At 40.9% G+C, this 22,624-nt stretch overlaps 1 protein-coding gene across 1 annotated transcript; it reads right to left on the bottom strand.

Annotated features, from left to right (window-relative positions):
• Positions 1–1,853: 1,853 nt before the first annotated feature.
• On the bottom strand, positions 1,854–22,602 carry LOC133410410 (sterol 26-hydroxylase, mitochondrial). Its single transcript, XM_061691565.1, is given in 10 exon segments — positions 1,854–2,831; positions 3,904–4,110; positions 8,508–8,589; positions 8,672–8,841; positions 9,456–9,622; positions 11,743–11,940; positions 13,402–13,589; positions 16,149–16,339; positions 17,218–17,418; positions 17,420–22,602. Coding segments are annotated over 10 exon segments (1,572 nt in total). The 5' UTR covers positions 17,462–22,602; the 3' UTR covers positions 1,854–2,705.
• Positions 22,603–22,624: the final 22 nt, after the last annotated feature.

Genomic DNA, 22,624 nt, shown 5'->3' with positions numbered 1-22,624 from the left:
AGTCTCTGTGGTTTGTGTGTGTGGGTGGGTGTGGAAGGGGGGGGGGGGGGCGTAACCAGCAAGTGCACACTTCATTAGGTACACAAACATTCTACAAAAAATAAAACAAATTAAATGGAATTTTAAAATGACATGAATGAGATTTTTTTAATCGATAAAAAAAGACAAATGAAACATTAGGTACACCACCCCCAAGAACCAACAGTAAAAAAAAAAAAGAATAAATGTGTAAAAAAAAATAAATTATTGAAACCTTACGCCCACCATCCAAAAAATTAAAAACAAAATAAATCAAGTTGTAAAATTAAATAAATGGCATTTAAAAATTAAAAATATGTAATGAAACATTAGATAAACCACCCTCACCATCAAAAAATAAAATGAAATAAAGCAAATATAAAAGTAAAATAAATTATAAATTTTTAAATAAATGAAAAAATGTAATGTAGCATAAAAGAAATTAGATTTTATTTTTAAAATCACCCGCATGGCAGTGACTGCCCCCTTCTAGAAAAATAAATAAAGTAAAATAAATCCAATTTAAAAATAATAAAATTATTACATTTCTATATTAAAAATGATAATTTATTGAAATGATTGTCATTCATTAATACACAATATTTAAATTAAATAAAAAGTGAATCAAACATTTATACATTATAACAATTCGAATGCCACTTACCATCATAAAAATGAAAGAAAATTCAAAGTAAAAGTAACTATAAAATTAAAAATATAATTATTTTTTAGTATTATTCCTAATTTTTTATTTTCTGGCGGCACGGTGCAATAATCTTGTAAATTTGACACCGCACAGAAAAGAGTGTTGTTACAGTGACAACCATGCTAAATTTCCCCCCCAAAAATGGCTAAGAATGTAAAATGAGGCTGGTGGAAAATCAAGCCACTGTTTATGCTCTCAAATGCTGTGGCCGTGGCCGCTGAATGTGCGGAAACTGTGCCCTGCTCAACGGTCAATCAAATATCACGACTAAGACCTGAAAAAAAATTGATGCTACTTATATTTAGCATTTACACATAACTGTGTGATTGAGCTACAAAAAATACATCCATTTAAAGCTGCAGGTGGCGGGACTATATTCCATCGGATCAATTCCACGGCACAACAGCGAGGCGCTCTAAAGACTTACGAGGTTCTCAAAATACAATCTGTCGTTGGGGGCGATTTTTTTCTTTGGCTTGTGAGCAAATATTTGAGACACGGGCACTGTCCTAGTTGAAGTTAACATTCAAACTAAACATAAAAGAAAGAGAATGTTTCATTCTTAAATGTTTGTATTTATTTAGTGGATTTCTGTTCATTTAAAAAAAATAATAATAATTTAATGGAATTTCTATTTATTTCATGACATTTGTATATATTTAAATGCATTTTCATTTATTCAATGACATTTTTGTTGCATTAATTAAATGTTTATTTGTTATATAATTAACATTTTCATTATTCAATTACATTTTCTTTTTAATTATTTTATTATTGCATTTCTTATTTATTTAGTGGAATATTGTTCTTTTAATGTATTTTTTAAAAATACTTGAATGACATTTCTATTTATTTAATAACATTCGGTATTATTTAATGGAATTTGTGTGCATTTTAGAACTTAGAACTTTTATTCATTAATTTTTAAAATGTAATTTCCGTTTTACCTAATTTTTAAATATGGCATGTTTATTTATGTAATGGAACTTTGTTTTATTTTTATTTATTTTATTACTGTAATATTCTATTATGTTACATATCAGAGGATTTCTATATTTTCGGTGGACATTAAATGATAGCCATACTTTCCATATCATACAGTTGCCCCCCCCCCCCCCCTCCCCGAGTAACCCATTCAGTAATTGAATAGGCATACTTTTACCAATAAATTGTGTTCTTCAAATATCCACTAATCTGCTGGCGTGATGCAACCTTGTCAAATATATACTGTACTTCATGAGCAATCTGTCCCTCATAAACCCTGACATGAATTTTATTGACCAGAATGCACTCAATATGTCAACCAAAAATGTTTTTGAGAAGAATGTATTTTGAAGATCCATTTAATGGTATGGGTAATATAAAGGACAATTCAAATGGCGTCAAGCAAAAAAAATAAAAAATAAAAAAATAAAAAGACATTTTGAGAACCAGTAATTGAATCCATTGTCAACTCTGTGACAGGCAAGTTTAGTGGTACGTCAGCTATAAATATTGTTGATGCTATCAAATTACAGTTTGAAAGAATCCCTTTGTTTTATAATGATATTGTGACAATATAAGATTTTCAGCTAAATTCTGTGCCTTTCAATCCAAAATGTCACCGCACGACTGTCACTAGGTGACGTCATTTTTGTTTTAACGCTTCGAAAATGGATGGTAGAAGAAATCAGCTCTGCTGGCAATTCTTATAAAATGCAGTGGGTCCAAATAACTCTAAAAATCAAACATTGCAATTTTAATGCACTTAAAAAAAATGTTTTTCTTTTTGCTCAAGTGCCCACTAAAATTATAAAAAAAACTTTTTTATTATTTATCAAGTCAGTCACCCTAACCAATTACAAAGGTGGTGTGTGGAATCAATGATCTGATTGGTTGGAGTGTAATGTAGGCCATGCCTTAATTACAGTACATTTGTCACCCAAAATGAGTGAGCGTGCGCGCATTTGTTTGCGTGTGTACTGAGCCTCGATCATCATCATCATGTGTGCGGCCTGTCGGCGAAGATGAGGTTGATGGGCGTGGCCGGGCACAGCAGGGTCCTGGTGATTGGTTTGACGGGCCCGGTGGCGTTCGGGTCGGGCCTCACTTCAAAGCCGCCGATCAGCTTTGGAAAGCAGACAGTGAGAGCGCGGTGAGTGACTGAGTTACGACGGCAACGTCAAAGATGGGACTTGGCCAAATAGTGAGCCCAAGCCTCATTTCAAACCCTACTTTGAAACCCTAACTCAGGCTTGAAACCCTCATTTCAAACCCAACCCTAATTTGAAAACCCTTGAGACCTTAATTTTTTACTCTGACTGTTTATTGAAACCCTGACCCTGTCTTGGAATCCCTACTCCTGACTTAAAACCCTACAGTAATTTGAAACCCTAACCGTTGTTTGAAAGAATAACCATGGGTTAAAACCACATTTTGAAAACCTAACTTAAAGTCCTAATCAGATCTTAAAACCATAAATTGAAAGACTAAACCTGGCTTCAAAACCCTAACCTCTTGTTTTAAACCCTAACTCAAGCATGAAACCCACCTTTCAAACCCTAACCGTAATTTCAAAACTCTAACCCCAATTTAAGACACTAATTTGAAAGCAATGACCCTGTCTTGGAACTCTTAGTCCTGATTTAAAACCAGACAGTCATTTGAAACACAAACAGTTTTTTGAAAACCTAACTTGAAACCCTAATCCAGGCCTGAAATCATAAATTAAAAGCCTAAACCAGGCTTCAAAACCCTAACTCTTGTTTGAAACCCTAACCCTGGCTTGAAACCCTAATTTGAACCCCCTAACCGTTGTTTGAAACACTAATTTTGAAACCATAATTTGAAAACTCTAACCCTGTCTTAGAACCTTAACTTGAAACCCTAACCCTTTTTTGATATGATAATTTCAAACGCTAATTTGAAAACTTTAACCGAGACTTGAAACCCAAATGTGAACTTCTAAACCTGACTTGAAACCCTAACCCTTTTTGAACCCCTAGCCCTGCCTTGAAATCCTAATGTAAAACCATAACTCAGGCCTTAAACCCGAACTTGAACCCCATCTTGGAGTCCTAATTTCAACCCTTGAAACGTGAAACACTAGCCCGTTAGCCCGACTTAAAACCCTACCTTTGACAGCCTAATGCTGTCTTGAAGCCCTACATTGAAAGCCTAACCCTTGTTTGAAACCCTACTGTGGCCAGGAGCAGGTACATCTCGAGCTCGGCCACCCTCCGGCCCAGGCACGCCCGGATCCCGAATCCGAACGGCACAGACCCAAACGGGTGTTGCTGCTGCCTGGCGTTGCTGTGGCGCAGCCATCGCTCAGGCAGGAAGCGATGTGGCTCGGGGAAAACATCCTCGTCATGGGAGACGGCGTAGTGGCACAGGTGGAACAGAGTCTGAGGAAGGCACAACGCAACCTTTTGGATCAACTCAATGCACATTGGGCATGTAAATGCAAATGCAACATGTCAAGAGTCATTTGACATGGCCAAATACTCAAGGTATAGCTGTTCTGTCTGTCAAACCTGTCAGATGGGGATATTTATCAGTGAGACGTCAAACCAGCTTTTTTATCCAGATTTGATCCAGATGTACAATCGGGACTAAATCTGGACGTTAGGGTAAATGTAGAATTGTCATTAAACATGTCCAAACACTCGGTCTAATCCAGATTTGATCCAAATGTGTCATCAGGATCAGATCTGGATAAAACCTGGATGTCAGTGTATATGTAAAGTGTCATTTAACAGGTTCACATATTCGCCTATACTATCAATGTGGATGTTTGTCAATGAGACGTCAAACCAGTTTTGCAATCAGTATCAAATATGGGTGTCAGTGTAAAAGTAACTTCTAAAGTCTCATTTAACATCTCCAGACACTTGCTCTGGACAAAATTTGATCCAGATGTGCAATCAGGATCAAATCTGAATCAAACCTTGATGTCCATTTAAATGTAACGTCTCATTTAACAGGTTTATATTTCTGTCAACTTTATCAGATGTGGATATTTGTTGATGTGATTTCAAGCCGAGTTTGATCCAGATGTGCAATCAGGATCAAATCTGAATCAAACCTTGATGTCCATTTAAATGTAACGTCTCATTTAACAGGTTTATATTTCTGTCAACTTTATCAGATGTGGATATTTGTTGATGTGATTTCAAGCCAGGTTTGATCCAGATGTGCAATCAGGATCAAATCTGAATCAAACCTTGATGTCCATTTAAATGTAACGTCTCATTAACAGGTTTATATTTCTGTCAACTTTATCAGATGTGGATATTTGTTGATGTGATTTCAAGCCAGGTTTGATCCAGATGTGCAATCAGGATCAAATCTGAATCAAACGTTGATGTCCATTTAAATGTAACGTCTCATTAACAGGTTTATATTTCTGTCAACTTTATCAGATGTGGATATTTGTTGATGTGATTTCAAGCCAGGTTTGATCCAGATGTGCAATCAGGATCAAATCTGAATCAAACCTTGATGTCCATTTAAATGTAACGTCTCATTAACAGGTTTATATTTCTGTCAACTTTATCAGATGTGGATATTTGTTGATGTGATTTCAAGCCAGGTTTGATCCAGATGTGCAATCAGGATCAAATCTGAATCAAACCTTGATGTCCATTTAAATGTAACGTCTCATTAACAGGTTTATATTTCTGTCAACTTTATCAGATGTGGATATTTGTTGATGTGATTTCAAGCCAAGTTTGATCCAGATGTGTAATCAGGTCCAAATCTAGATTATACCTGGACATCAGTATTAAGTGCTATTTGACAGGTTCCTACATTTGCATATACTTCTTAACCATCAGATGTGAATATTTGTTGATGAGGCATCAAACCGAGACATTAGACTTTACACCGATTTTATCGGCCTGATCGGTATCGGACGATAATTAGCATTTTATGCTGATCGGCTTTCATGTCATAATTCGCCAATCCGATCAATGACGTCATTGATCGTCTCCGCAAAAGACACTTACTCCACGTCGCCATCGAGCACAGATGAATGGTCTTCTATTAGATGGCAGGAAGTACATATAGTAATTCATGTATCCACTTCTTGTGACATTTTTGTTTGTGGGTGTGCCGTGAGATTTTTCAGTTGTAAAATATGTTCCCTGGCTCCATAAAGGTTGGCAATAACTCCTCTAGTCAGATCGTGAATTTCGAATCAGTCAGGTCAAACCAACATTACAACATGACAGAAATAATGGGTGCTAACTTCCTGCAATTAAATTACTTTATTGTAATTCAATTACTTCACACACACCAAAACTTTAGAGCATGGTCCGACAGAACGCCTGCATGTTCGCTTACAACCGTTAGTGCTAGTACTAGCTTGCTAGGCTACATAACGTTTTGTTGCCTGCTTGCGAGCGGTATAATAATAAAAGTACGTGAACATACAGTGGGTACGGAAAGTATTCAGACCCCCTTAAAACGTTCACTCTTTTTTATATTGCAGTCATTTGCTAAAATCATTTAAATAATTATTTTCCCACATTGATGAACACACAGCACCCCATATTGACAGGGAAAAAAACGGAATTGTTGACATTTTTGGAGATTTATTAAAAAAGAAAAACTGAAATATCACACAGCCATAAGTATTCAGCTCCTTTGCTCAGTATTTAGTAGAAGCACCCTTTTGAGGTAATACAGCCATGAGACATTTTTGGAAATGATGCAAGTTTTTCACACCTGGATTTGGGGATCCTCGGCCCTTCCTCCTTGCAGATCCTCTTCAGTTCTCTCAGGTTGGATGGTAAAAGTTGGTGGGCAGCCATTTTCAGGTCTCTCCAGTGATGCTCAATTGGGTTTAAGTCAGGGCTCTGGCTGGGGCATTCAAAAACAGTCACAGAGTTTTCTGAAGCCACTCCTTCTGTATTTCAGCTGTGTGCTTAGGGTCATTGTCTTGTTGGAAGGTGAAGCTTCGGTAAAGTCTGAGGTTCTGACCACTCTGGAGAAGGTTTTCATCCAGAATATCCCTATACTTGGCCGCATTCATCTTTTTTTCGATTGCAACCGGTCTCCCTGTGCCCGCAGCTGAAAAACACCCCCACAGCATGCTGCTGCCACCACCTCGCTTCACTGTTGGGACCGTATTGGACAGGTGAGGAGCAGTGGCTGGTTTTCGCCACACATGCCACTGAGAATTAAGGTCAACAATTTTTATCTTGGTCTCATCAGACCAGAGAATCTTATTTCTCACCATCTTGGAGTTCTTCAGGTGTTTTCAGGTGTTTTTTGGGAAACTCCATGCGGGCTTTCATGTGTCTTGCACTGAGGAGAGGCTTCCGTCGGGCCACTCTGCCATTTAGCCCCGACTGGTGGAGAGCTGCAGTGATGGATGACCTTCTAGAAATTTCTCTCATCTCCCGACTGCATCTCTGGAGCTCAGCCACAGTGATCTTTGGGTTCTTCTTTACCTCTCTCACCAAGGCTCTTCTCCCCCGATTGCTCAGTTTGGCCGGACGGCCAGCTCTAGGAAGTGTTCTGGTCGTCCCAAACGTCTTCCATTTAAGTATTATGGAGGCCGCTGTGCTCTTAGGAACCTTAAGAGCAGCAGAATTATTTTTTGTAACCTTGGCCAGATCTGAGCCTTGCCCCAATGCTGTCTCTGAGCTCTTCAGGCAGTTCTTTTGACCTCATGATTCTCATTTGCTCTGACATGCACTGCGAGCTGTAAGGTCTTATACAGACAGGTGTGTGGCTTTCCTAATCAAGTCCAATCAGTATAATCAAACACAGCTGGACTCCAATCAAGGTGTAGAACCATCTTAAGGATGATCAGAAGAAATGGACAGCACCAGAGTTAAATATGAGTGTCACAGCAAAGGGTCTGAATACTTACGGCTGTGTGATGTTTCAGTTTTTCTTTTTTTAATAAATCAGCAAAAAATTCAACAATTATGTTTTTTTCCTGTTGTTGAGTTGACAAGATGAAGACCAGTGATCGTAGAAAACGGGATGTGGCTGTATCGGAACACAAGATTTTATTGCAGTAGTCTGGCATAGTGCAATCGCGAAAGAGCAACTTTGTCTTGTAGTCTGATGCGGGCATTATGTGTTGTCTGTCTCAAATATGTCGTCAGTCCTTCACCACCGACATGTTTTTTTTATAAAAATAACTTTATTGGTCAGATATTTACAGTAATACGTCAAAAGACACGCGACAAGACGAAAAATAAACTGGCTTTTGGATTTGAATATACCGTACACGACGGCGACGTGGAGTAAATGTCTTTTAGCGGAGCTGATCAATGACATCATTGATCGGATCGGCGAATTATGACATTAAACCCGATCATCATAAAATGCTAATTATCGGCCAATACCGATCAGATCAGTGTAAAGTCTAATTAAAATTAAATGGAGCGATGTAATGGCCGACCAGTTTGGATCCTGATCATTTAAAATTGGCATTAAAAAAATCCATTTAACATGTTCAGACACTTACTGTGTATCTCTGTCAAATCTAGCAGATGTGGCCGATATTTACAGATGTAATGTCAAAGCAGGTTTGATCCATATTGCACATTTGGCATCCGTGTAACTGCAACATGAACATATTCTGACACTTGTACAGCGGTCAAATGTGTCATAAGTGGATGATATTTGCCAATATCATGCCAAATCTACCGTGACTCCAGATCTAATCCAGACTGCACTTTTAGCATCAGTGTAAACACATGTAAAGTGTCATTTAACATGTTCTGACCCTTGTCTCTCACATCCTATTACCGTGTTTGTGTTTGTGTGATTTATTGCTCACCTTTTTGGGAAAGAGATGGTCTCCCACCACAATCTCGTTTTCCACAGTGAGGCGAGCGTTTCCCGGTACGACGGGGTAAAGCCTACGACAACCACACAAAACGTGGCTGTAAAACAAAACGAACCGAACAATGGCGTTGGGCGGCGGCAACGTTGCGCTCTCACCGCAGTGTCTCCCTAACGACGGCCTTGAGGAAAGGCATCCGGGCGATGTCTTGGGCGGTGGGCATCCCGCGGGAGGCAGGACTAACAGCCGACACTTCCTGGTGGAGTCGGTCCTGAATGCTAGGCTCCTTGGCCAGATGGTACAGCGCCCACGAGATCGTGTTGGAGGTCTGAAGAACGAATAAAAAAAATACATACGATTAATAGTTTTTAAATTTTCAAATCATTTGGTTAATTATTTGTAATTAACTGAATTACAGTATAATAACATTTAAAACTGAGTATCAATTACTACTTTATTAGCATATACTGTATTTGTTGCATTAATTCAGCTCATTTGTCTTAAACTTTGTTCATGAACAATGTATTCATTTCAATTGATTCTTTTTTATTTATGCCATCAAATAATGAATCAATTGCTCTATCGTATTTAATAAAATTCTAAACATTGTAAAATAATTGTACGTACACACGTAGAGTGTACTTTCAGAGGATCAACAATCCAAAATTGTTGAATTACATAAAGCTCGCAAGGCTTCCAAAGTTATTTCAAAGACCAGAACTCAACAGTCTACAGTCGGGCAAACTATTTCCAAATGGAGACGACACTGTGGCCAATGAAAGTGTACAGCTTTTTCATGACCTCTACATTTTCAACGTAAATTGTCTTGCAAACCCAAGAAAAGGACATCATAGATTATATAAAAAAAATATATATGATTTTGAGGAAAGAGGACCTTTAATGCAATGCGATTATTTTGTGTGAGGATAGCCCTCGCCTGACCGTGTCGACTCCCGCCAGCAGGAGCTCAGTGACGCTTCCCAGGATCTCGGTGAGGCTCATCTTGTCGCTGAGCAGCAGGTGAGTTAGGTAGGCGCCTTCCACGTCACCATCCGCCCGCTCGCCCCTCGTCTGGAGATCCTCCAGCTTCTTCTGCACCAGCTCCTCCGCTGCGCCCAAAGACGCCAAATACACACACACACTAAAACATCGTGCTCATTTCATTTCGTCATCAACATCATAGCACGTTTTGGTTTTTTTTGCCATCCTGTAGCTACCGTAAGTAAGGTCACCAGGATACAGTAAACCCCCGTTATTCGTGATGGACAGAGACTGGGGCCGACTGCTAACAGCAAACATCTGAGAATAATTGATGCTCATTATAATTGCTGCGATTTCTTTCTTTCTTGAATTAATTGAACCCTCATTTGCAATGCTGACCTGGGCTGCGCACAACAGAGTACAACAAAGCAAAATGAAAGCAAATACAAATAAATACATGTACAACCGACCATCGCTGGTGAATGCAAGCGTTGCTATTTCATCCACCATTTACATTAAAAATGGCAAGTGTACTATTGTTTTGTATTGTTGTAAAACACGACATATTTATATTTAATAGTGCATTTGAATGTGCGTTCCATGTCTGTAAATAACTCCCACAATCAAACTCATGCAAAGGATTCCAGTCTAAACTTGGCATCGAAGGGTGCCGTCGATCGAGCAGACGCAGCGACATGGCCCAATCAGACCCAAGCTGTTGTCCATATTTAAATTAGGGAAGATGATCGATCCAATCAGAGCAAAGCTCATTTACAACTCGCATTATAATGAGAATTCCGACTGTCTCTAATGAACAGACGAGACGAGACAACTGGAATAGCTTTAAAAAGGACAGTGTTGGCATTTCTAACCAAAATGATCACGTAAAACAGATAAAAGGACATCAAAGATGATCAAAATTAAATAGAAAAACAGTTATGAAAGGGTGCCTGGTAATGACTAGTTGTAATTTTACACGCCTGACATATTTCATGTAATTCAAGTTGATATCTTATTTTATTTCATTGATTTGATTGTACTTATTGATTTTTTTAAAAATCTTAAATTAAATGTGCTTTTAATTGCAATCGAATATTGCGGTCCGCTCATGCAGCTAATTCAGGTCATACTTGAATATTAGAGCATTAGCGTTCCTGCGATAATGGCTAGTTGGAATCGTATAAATGAAATCAAATTCAATCACATTCAATTTCATGCTGATATTTCATTTGATTGAAATAGTGCTGAAATTGTACATGCTTGGTGCATTTAATTTGAGCGAATGTTAATGAATTTAGCTGTAACTGTATGCTTGCCTTGGGTGATTTAATTGTAATTGTAAATGCTAAAGCAGGGAAGAGCACTGAAGGCTCCCTCGACTGGTATGCAAAAGAGTCACTGCCTAAGCACAGTGCAGTTGTATTTTACCTTGAAGTCCAAGACGTTTGTATTTAATCTTTAAGAACTTTTTATTGAAGTACACTTTTTATTTAGCTTTTATGTGCAACACATTTTCATTGAATCATTATTCAAGTACAGTTTGTTTTACTGTATGTTCCTATATTTAAGCGCGGTATTAATGTTGGAACCGTGCATAATGTTACAGCGGCTTCCGATGATATTAAATATACTTTTTGCCTCGTTTCGGATGAACACTTAAGCCTAATACGTTGTTTTGAGAAAACATTTTAACATAGTGAATGTAATTTAAGTGGAGCGATCTGATGAACTTTGTGCATGGAGGGAGGTCAGGACAGACTATTGGCCTGCACTAGGATTCCGCTTGTGATCATTTGCTAATGTCCAACTATTTTCACGTGGTGCACACGTCATCATTGATGACTAACTAGATGAGCGATAACGCACACAGACGGTCTTTCACTGATAAAAGGAAAGTTTTGCTGATAAAAGTCCATTACAATAACATGTTTGTATGATGAAACTAATTCTGGTATGTTTTTCCGATGAAAATACAAAGGAATGTATTTTTATGGGCTAAGAAACAATGGTTTTGTATGCGAGATAGAAGATTATGATTTTTTTTTTCTTGATATAAGTCATAATTATTTGATGTCTTGGTGTAAAAAGTCATGTTAAAAGTACGACGTTTGCGCAATGAAAGTACAACATAGTGTTCTCATGCTAAACGTAATAAAATATTTGCCAGAGAGATAAAAGTATGAAAAATGTTTTCGTTTTCATGATGAAATTGTCCTTGTTTTCATGATGAAAATAAAGGACAATTCACCAAATTTGAAGAGGTGGTCCCAGGCGGCGACAAACTTGTTCCAGAAGGGCAGGTAGGGCCAGTGGCGCTCGGGGAAAAGGATGACGACGGCAGACAGACGGAACATTTCGCCCACGGAGCAGATGAACTTGTGCGTCTCGTCGGGCACGTCTCGCTCCAGGCAGCCCAGACGCGTCTCGAACAGCACCGAGCAGATGCCTGCACCGAATATGTCGTTTGAAATTTCACTCCGGAGCAAACCGCAAGTGAATGGTCCAACGCGGCCGCATATTCCTTCCTTCCTTCCTTCCTTCCTCCCTCCCTCCCTTCCTTCCTTCCTTACCGTGGTTGAAAGAGAGAAGAAAGAAAGAAAAGGAGGAAGAAAAAAAAGATATGAAAGGAAAAACGGTAGGGTTTTTTTTTCCTTTCATATTATCCTTGTTTCCTTAACTTCTTTCTTTCCTTCAGTCCATTTTTCATCCTTCCTCCCTTTCTTCCCATGTTCCTTCCTTCCATCCGGTCTTCTTTTCTTCCTCTCATACCACCCTTGTTACCTTCCTCGCTTTCTTTGAACTTTTATTCCTTTCTCTCGTAAAATTTACCATCCTTGCTTTCCACGTCTTCCTCTCATTTCCTCATGTCCTTACTTCCATCCTTTCATAGCATACTTACTTCCTCTCATAACATCCTTGCTACCTTTCTTCCTTCTTCTCTTTCTCCCTTCATTCCTTTTTCTCATAAAATCCTCTTTCCTTTCTTCCTTTCATACTATTCCTGTTCTCTTCCTTCCTTCAACCCTCCCTCTCGCCCTTCCTTTCGTGCATCGTCGTCACCATCCTTTCTTTTTTTTTTATTTCCTTCCTCTCATAACATCCTTTTTTCCTCCCTCCGTTCCTTCCTTAAATCCGTCTTCCATTCTTTTCTTCAACCCTTCCTTCCCTCCTCTTATAACATACGTTTCCTTCTTTCCTTCCTTTCATACTATCCCGGTTCCCTTCCTTCCTTCAATCTTCCTTCGCTCACTTGCTTCCTTTCCCACTCCACCCCTTCCTCCCTTCCATTTGACCTTCCAACCTTGTTTTCTTCCTCCCTCTATTCCATCCTTCGTTTCATACCATCCTTAATTCCTTCCTCCCTTTCATACCACCCTTGTTTTCCCCCTTGCTTCCTTCCTCTTTTCCTTCCTCGTTCTTCTATTCTTTAAAAATCCTTGTGTCCTTCTTTTCTTCCATCCATCATTCCTCCCTTCTTTCCCACACTGCTCCCAAATTAGATACCATTTTCACTTCCTTCTTTCCGATCTCTCTTCCTTACACCTTCCATACAATCCTTCTTTCCTTACTAACTTCCATCCTACCTTCTGGCATCCTTCCTCACTTACTTTCTTTTTACGTTCCTTCCATCCTTACTTTCATACTGTCCTTTTTTCTTTCCTTCACCCAGCCGCGCTTCCTACCTTGCATCTTTCCTTCACTGAGCAAAGCTGTGAATACCTATTGTATCTACACGTGATTTCTTGTTTTGTATTTTTAACACATTTTCAAAACAAATCATAAAAACTGTTATCATGTTGTCCTTATGGCGTGTTGTGCGCGGAATTAGAGATTTTTGGAATAAGGCCGTTAACAAAATGTGGAGAAAGTGAAGCGAAAGTAAAATCGTCCTCGTAGCGTCTTTCACCTTCAAAAGCAAACTTGTAAAGTTCTCCGGTGACGTCGCGCACCAGGCCACCGTCGCGCAAGCAGTAGAGGCGCTCGACGAAGTCGGCCACCACCGGGTTGATGATGTCGACGTAGGAGGCCACGTGCTTGGGCTTCAGCATGCGAGGGTTCAGTATGCTGCGGATGCGATGCCAATTTTCCCCCATCCTAAAAAAAAAATGTGAATGCAACACCACCCAAAGAGTTAGCGCGGAAGCTAACATGCTTACAATAGCATTAGCATATTATTATTACAACTTTATTGTTATATTACAGATTTTTTTTCTGAATGAAATCGGACTTTAGCCTCGAAATGTATGACTTTCTTCACATAACATTTCTTGAAAAAAAATCAATATTCAATATTATATGTACATAAAGTCAACAGCCTCAAACAGACATTGTTTCTCATCTTCTTACGACTTTTTCTCGTAAATCGTGAATACGATTTCATCTCTTAACATTACGAATTTCTCGTAATATTACAACTTTCTTTCAGAGCAATGGTAATATCGTAACATTACGAATTTTTCCTCAAAACAATTGGAATATTGTAAAATTATGACTTTTTCTCGCAATACTTGTAATATTCATAAGATTACTATTTGACACAACTTTTCCTCACATAACTCTTTCCTCTTAATATTCTGACTTTTTCTTGTGACTACAATTCGTAACATGATAACTTTTTCCTCATAACTATTGTAGTACCATATCATTGCGACTTTTTTTCGTAGCATGACAACTTTCTCATAAGATTACGACTTTTGCATAACATTCTTCATATCGTAACATTATGACTGTTTATCGTAAAATCATTTGACATCTGACTTGATATGGTGGTGCCACGGTGGCCTCACCTGTGGGGAGTTTGTTTGTTCTATCCCTTACCTGCGTGGGTTTTCTCCAGGTACTCCGGTTTCCTCCCACATCCCAAAAAACATGCATGCTAGGTTAATTTTAAACTCTAAATTGCACGTCGATGTGAATATGAGTGCGAATGGTTGTTTGTTTCCGTGTGCCCTGCGATTGGCTGGCGCCCAGTTCAGGGTGTACCCCGCCTCCTGCCCGAAGATAGCTGGGATAGGCTCCAGCACGCCCGCGACCCTCGTGAGGAGAAGCGGTACGGAAAATGGATGGACGGATATTACATTGATGTATCAAAATCTCATCTCGTCACATGACAGATTTTTGCTTGAAAATTGGAAAAAAGACTGTCATATCCCACCGACCGTTCCGAAGCAGCATATGTACCTAAACTCCTCTACGGCAAAGCAGCAAAATGGTCCACTTCGTAACGCAAAACTCCTCTCCGGTACTTCATTCATGCGATTCTTTTTCCGCCGAACTCCGCAAAGTATTTGATCACCCAGTTCGCTGGGCTCTCTTCTTGAACAGGTTTAATTTCAGTCTCTCCTTCCGTCCTGGCTCCAAAAACAGCGAACCAGATGCCCTGTCTCGACTTTACTCACCCCCCTCCAGTCCCGACGCACCGGAACCCATCCTTCCTTCCTTCCTTCCTCGTACTTCGTTGGAGCACCCACTTGGCAGATCGAACAGGTGGTTCAGGAGGCCCAAAAGACACACCCGGATCCCAGGACCGGGCCTCAAAACCGCCTGTTCGTACCCGGTTCCGCACGCTCTTACGTTCTTCAGTGGGTTCACAACTCCAAACTCACCTGTCATCCTGGCATTGACCATTCAGTTCATCCAGCAGCATTTGTGGTGGCCCAGACTTTTTCAAGTCACCCGGGAGTTCGTCCAAGCCTGCTCCGTCTGTGCCCAAGGGAAGTCTTCACACCTGCCCCAAGCTGGGCTGCCGCGTCCATTGCCTATCCCTAGCCGCCATTGGTCCCATATCGCTCTGGACTTTGTTACCGGTCTACCTCCTTCTGAAGGTAACTCTATCATTCTCACTATTGTGGATCGCGTTTCCAAATCTGTCCATGACGTACCCCTCCCCAAACTACCATCCGCCTTCGATACTGCTAACCTCCTTGTCCAGCATGTCTTTAGACTCCACGGTATTCCCATCGATATTGTCTCTGACAGAGGTCCTCAGTTCTCATCCCTGGTACGGAAGGAATTCTGTAAAGCGGTGGGCGCAGCAGGCAGCTTGTCGTCAGGATATCATCCGCAGACCAACGGCCAGACGGAGCGGGCAAACCAATCCCTTGAATCTGCCCTCCGTTGTGTTGCTGCACACAATCCCTCCTCCTGGAGCTCATTCCTCCCATGGATTGAGTACGCCCACAACTCCCTCACCAGTTCCGCTACCGGCATGTCCCCATTCATGGCTTGCTATCGTTACCGACCCCTAATATTCAAATAACAGAAGCAGGCAGTGGCGGTCCCCGTCGTCAAGGATCCTCTCCGGAGAACCCAGGCAGTTTGAAAAGACGTCCGAGCGGCGCTGACCCGGTCCGCCGCACGCAATAAGCAGCTCGCGGACCGTCATCGCTCCCCGACCCCCGAATACAAGGTGGGCCACTCTGGCTGGCTTTCTTCTCACAACCTCCCGCTTCAGACAGAGTCCCGGAAACTCACTCCGCGTTTCATTTGTCCCTTCCCCATTACCGAGATCATCAATCCCACTTCCGTCCAATTGAAGCTTCCACGGTCTCTGAAAATTCATCCCACATTCCACGTCTCTTTGCTGAAGCCTGTCTCCGCCTGCATCAGTCAGTTGAGCCGAAAGCAGCAGCAGGGTTATTTGAGGACACTCACTCGGTGAGAGGTCCGTAGGCTTGCTCGCGGAGCTCCCGGTAGCGCCTCCAGTGCGGCATGTCTGTGCGGACCGGGTATCGGCCCTCCTGGCGCAGAACCTGCTCGATGAGCTCAGCGCTGGCCACGTTCACCACCACCAGGGGCCCGTACGTGGACTTCCACAGGGGCCCGTACAGCTTCTTGTGCTCGATCTGCATGAAGTACAGACCCACCCACGTTTATAAAAGGTGGTCATGATACCAAAATAATGTTAGAATATTACGGTCTTGATTGGCTGGCGACCACTTCAGGCTGTATCGCGTCTCTCGACCGAAGTCAGCCGAGATAGGCACCAGCACACTCGCGACCCTAGTGAGTATAAGCGGTTCCGAAAATGGATGGCTGGATGGATTGATATTACGGCCTTAAAATGTACAATTGTGTTAAGATTACGATTCTTGAGGATCTTGTCAACTTGTATAATTTTCTCTCTTAGCATTGACATAGACATTTCGAATCTCATAGCATTCTGACTTTTCTTGTTTCATTTTCTTGTGACTTTTCCTCATAAAATGTATATTCACACTTTATTCTTGTAACAATGACTTTTTATATTACTATTTTTTTTCCTTATAACATTTTTATTATTGTACCATTATTCATTTTCACCATTAGATTTTTCTCAAAACATAACTCGTCTTGTAAAATGTATTTGTTCACAACATTTATATCATAACATTATGACATTGTCGTAACATTTTAAATTTTATTGGAAAATTATGACTTTTTCTCTGTAAAAATACGATTTATCATAAAATCATACCATTTTTAATATTGTAACATGACTTTTTCTTGTAATCTTACAAGTAAAAAAAAACAAAATTCTCCTTGAATTTTGAATCGCGTAACATTTGTAATATCGTAACGTGACAACTTTTTCTCATCATACTGCAACTTTCTCCATTTGTAACAGTATTTTTTCGAACGCGCATCATCGCGCACCAGAAGACAATCTCTGAGGAGATTCCCACCAAAACAACGACGCCACAGGAGAACTCAAAAGAAGCAAGCCCGCAGGCGTGCATCTTACTTGCATCTGCTGCGTCCTTTGGAAGTAGCCCTTGACGAAGAGCCAGTAGAGCGTGCTCACGAAGCTCGGCCCGCCCAGCTCGTCCATTCTCCTCACCCGGCCGCAGGTGGACGAGGCGGGCAGGCGCGCGGGCTCCCGAGGCTCCGCCGCGGCCGCCTTGGTGTGGATCCCGAGGAGGCGGCGGGGTCGGTGTCGGTGTCGGCTGGGTCCGCAAACCCCAGCCGGCGACAACCCTGGCGAACATGCCGCGCTCTCAATTCTCTTGTGTCCGCGGCGCTGCTCGTGCGAGCGTCTTCCTCTCGTTTGCAAATGGCGCAGCAGGCTGCATGGGAAAATATACGGACTTTGACATTGAGCGATCCACTTGGCGCACACTGACATGATGGAACACGTTAGTCGGTTTATGAGTGCTAGGTGGGAGGAACGTTGCATCGGTGCCAAAAACAATCGACGTCACTCACCGTCATGACTCCACGTTTCGAAATACAAAAGCTGCCAGACCACCGAGTGGGCATCCTCCGATTGTTTACACTCTAAGGGTGTGCAAACTTTTATGCTCAAGGATCCACGTTTGATGTGGAAATAATTACAACAATAATGTGGATGTAACATTTTTATTGAACAACCAATTATTACACTGACTAAAAATGTTAAGCATATGTTCAACCATGATATATTCTCATTTTTAAACTTCATAATCCATTATAACAAACATTTCATAAATGTCAAATGTTTGCAAGTAGTTCCGTAATCTATATTTTAAAAAAGCAATTCATTTGCATTTTTAAATTGTATTTATAATTACCTGTTGTAGCGGCACAGAGGGCTCTTGGTTAGCTCATCTGCCTCGCAGGTGTAAGGTCGGGGTTCGAATCAGGCTGCAGCCTTCCTGTGCTGAGTTTGCATGTTCTCCCCCGTACTCACGTGGGTTTCCTCCGGGTACTTCCCACATTCCCACAACATGCATGGCAGGCTCATGTCTGTGACTGCGAATGCTTGGCCGGCGACCAGGCCGAGGGGTACCCCGCCTCCCTCAAAATGCGGCTGTTTTGCAGGCTGTCTGCATCAAAGGGGGAGGGGGGGAAAAAACAAGTGTGGACGCTGAGAGGAGAGGGCGCCATATTGGCACGTCACTGCATTGACTAGTGATGAATCCTCACAAATCACACTTTTTTTTTTGGGGTTAATCTAAAATTATGATCATGGCCAGTGAGTGAACAAGAAAAGAAATAGGCCTCGATTACTAAAACATTGATTTTTTTTATTTTTTTGTTACCAAGGCGTGCACCCCCCCAAAATATCCATTTTAACAAAATTCAAGATTCATCTCTTTATAGTAATGATGACAGATTATGTTGAATTAATATTTGATGAATATAGGTTTTAGCTCCCGGATGAGTCGTCTTTTTTTTCTGGAAACCATGCATTTGCACGGCTTATCCAGGATTAGTGGAATAGTCTACAGTTACACAAGTAACTATTTGGACAAAAAATGCCAAAAATCCACTTAAAAAGGTCAGAAACTGACAGAGGATAAGAGTGCCGGGAACAGCAGCAACATGTCATCCCATAAACCACGTGACATGGATTTTACCAATATGGAGCAGTGCACCGAGTTCAAATGTTGTCCAGATTTGGTTTTCTGCGGCTTTGCTCAGCATGAAGGAGACATGAGGCAAAACAGGAGGAGTACTGTTGGACTGTCGTGTGCCCAATTGAAATCTTTACTTTTTTCCTATTTTTATAGAGCAGAAGGTGAACATTCACAGGACAGGGAGGAAAAAGTAATGGAACCCCTGGATTTAATAATTGGTTGACCTTCCTTTGCCAGCAATAACCTCAACTAAACGTTACCTGTAGCTGCAGATCAGACGAGCACAAACAAAGATGCATTTTGGACCTTTGCACTTTACAAAACTGTTGCAGTTTAGCAAGATTCCTGGGATGTCTGGTGTAAATAGCTTTGTCATGCCACAGCATCTCAATCAGGACTTTGACTTGGCCACTACATATTTTTTTCTTCTGAAGCCATTCTGTTGTTGGTTTGCTTCTGTGTTTTGGATCATTGTCCTGTTGCAACACCCATCCTTTTGATCTTCCACTGTTGGAACAGCTTGATTAACTTGTGAATTCTTTTTGCCATTGATGATAGCCAGTTGTCCAGGCCCCGAGTTAACAAGCACACCCATACCATGATGCTCCCTCCACCATACTTCACAGTTGGATTTTGATGTTGGTGTGCTCTGCCATTTATCTTTCACACATGGCATTGTGTTTCGCCAAAACAATTCCACTTTGGTTTCATCTGTCCAGCGAATATTTTTAAGTATTGCTGTGAAACATCCAAGTGCTCTTCGAACAAACTTCAAACATGCAGCAATGTTTTTTTGACAGCAGCATCTTCCTTGGTGTTCTCTAATGAACCCCATTCTTGTTGAATGTTTTAGGTATAAGGTAGATTTCTCAGAGATGTTGGCATGTGCCAATGATTTCTCCGAGTCTGTAGCTGACACTCTATGGTTCTTTTGTATCTCACTGAGCGTTCATTCTGCGCTGTGCTCTTGCAGACATCTTTATAGGTCGGCCACTCCTTTGAAGAGAAGGAACCGTGCTGAACTTCCTCCATTTATAGGCAATTTGTCTAACTGTGGACTGATGAATAGCAAGACTTTTCAAGATACTTTTGTAACCTTTTCCAGGTTTATACAATTAACCAATTCTTTACATTGAAGGTCTTCTGAGAGCTCTCCTGAGCGAGGCATGGTAAACACCAGGAAATGCTTCTTGACAAGGAACAATTCTAAACTGGTGTTTTCTTGTGTCCAGAGCAGCATGAAGCCACACCTCCAATCTAGACCATTGATTGGACTCCAGATTGGCTCACACCTGACTGATGAGGTCTTGGAGAATCCGCAGTCTCGAGGCTCACTTACTTTTTCCTCCCTGTCGTGTGAATGCTTACATTATTTGCAATACAAATATGAAAACATAATTGTTTGTGTGGTATTAGTCTAAGCAGGCTCCATCCAGCCCTCCATTTTCTGAGTCGCTTATCCTCACTAGGGTCGCGGGAGTGCTGGAGTATATCCCAGCTATCTTCGGGCAGGAGGCGGGGTACACCCTGAACTGGTTGCCAGACAATCGCAGAACACACATAAACAACCATTCGCACTCACATTCACACCTGCGGCCAATTTTAGAGTCTTCAATCAACCTACCACGCATGTTTTTGGGATGTGGGAAGAAACCGGCGTGCCCAGAGAAAACCCATGCAGAGAACATGCAAACCCCACACAGGCGGGGCCGGGGATTGAACCCCAGTCCTCAGAAGTGAGGCAGACGCTCTAACCAATCGCCCACCATCCCAGCCTAAGCAAACTCCGTTTGTTTATTTTCGTTATTTAGATGAATACCAGACTTAATTCTCGTGATTTAGAATTTGTTTTATTTTATTTTTTTTAACTGTCCTGTTCAGCTCCATGGCCATGCACAATGGTGCATCTGCATGCCTTTTGTGCTGCAACAGTTTTGCTGTGCAACAGGGGAGTTTGAAATACTCCCTCTGCTTATTTTTGAATTTCTTTATTATTCTGATCTTTATTTAAAATGAAGACAGACAGAAAATGATTTTAGGGGACAGACAGAGGGACAGAACAGACAAGTGGAATACGGGTGTGAACCACAGCAGAAAAATAGTTAGTCTATTAGTCTATTTAAGCGGTTTTGATAGCACAGCAGGGCTTATTCACAAGAGCCCGTGACTCAAATGAAAATTCTACAAAGGCGAGCTACGAGTCTCAGTGAATTGATTTTTTGTGATGATCAAACGACAGTTTTGTCCAATTTTTGTCATCTGATTTAACTATACTATAGTCAAATCAGATGACAGAATAGTATAGTCACTATACTTTTCTTTGTCAAAATGCGCTGGGATGATATTTGTTAAAACAAAATCAATAAATACGTTTCAACTTTCAGAAACTGGTTCATTTGTATTTAATTTATTATTATTTTAAACTTTAACTATCCTGGTAATGCAATTGAAAACAGATTCTCATTTGCAATATCGACCTAGCTGCAGACAGCAAAGTGATATAGTTACATATTTACATGTTAATTTACAATGGTCATGATTCGAGGAATGTCAGGCCTAATGGTCGGCCCCCATACATTTTCATCTGACCAAATCTGGCCCTCTTTGCAAAACGTTTGGACACCCCTGGTCTAGATATTTGACCACAAGTAACGTTACAACAGTCAAACCGTGTTCCTTTTTGTGGATGGGGCGGGACACCCGGTGAGGACATGCAACAACAAACCAACCAGCCCAATCAAAGCGCCCCGACCAGTCCCAAAGGGAGGGAGTTAAGCCAAGAGAAATGTGAAGACCCACCACTCACCCTATTACGATGATTACCAGGTCCCCAACTGGCAACCGTTATCCCAGTACTGTCGTGTGTAGTGGTGAGTCTTGTGATTTAGATTAAGCTCAGAAATTTAAGACATTCCAAAGGATTCACATACTTTTTCCTCCTACTTTATTATAATTCTTATTATCAGGCCATTCACTGCTTAGAGTAATAAATTAATGATTTGGATTCAAGTATGGCAGGTTTAAAGCTACAAGGCATCACTGACCTGGTCAAGACAAAAATAATAGTAATAATAATAATAATAATTGCCATGTAACTGAACCTAACGCAGTTGGCACCTAGCCACAGTGGCATCTCGCTACATTGTCAGCTGCAAGCATGGTTAGCAACTAGCTACACTGTCAGCTGCTAGCATGGTTAGCAACTAGCTACACTGTCAACTGGATAAGCTAGCAACTTTAACAACACAATGGAGGACACTAACTACACTGTCAACTGTTACCAAGTAGCCCCAGCAGCAAGTAGCGACAATGGCAACTAGATGTGCTAGCAGCTGGCTATTTATCAACAAGTCACGGAGGTAACTAGTTATACTGTCAACTAGATATGAGATTAACGTTAGCAACTAGCCAGAGTCAAGTAGCAACACTGACAACTAGAAGCGGTAGCAATGCTAGCAATACACAATGGAGGATACACTAGCAAATGGTGGCAACAAGCTACATCCCTTTCGCTCCAAACAGGAGTCAAAACGGATTGTGATTCCATTTGTACCCGCAGGCTGATTTTATTAATTAACTGCAACTAAGTTTTTGACTAATGTTCATCATGATTCATATATTTTGTGTTATTTATTGTTAGTTTATACCATTGTTATGGTACTACATATATTTTAGTGGTCGAGTTTGTAAGTTCAGGTTGTGGGCATGAACATAATTTTGGCAAACCCTGAGCTACGTTGCTAAAACCTAGCATGATTTAGTCAGAACGCTAACAGAGCGAATAGTAAAGTTTGGTCAGCACGGGAACAACAA

The sequence above is a fragment of the Phycodurus eques genome, chromosome 12, assembly GCF_024500275.1.
Source record: "Phycodurus eques isolate BA_2022a chromosome 12, UOR_Pequ_1.1, whole genome shotgun sequence".
Lineage (NCBI taxonomy): Eukaryota > Metazoa > Chordata > Actinopteri > Syngnathiformes > Syngnathidae > Phycodurus > Phycodurus eques.
This window is presented reverse-complemented; position numbering and strand designations above follow the sequence as displayed.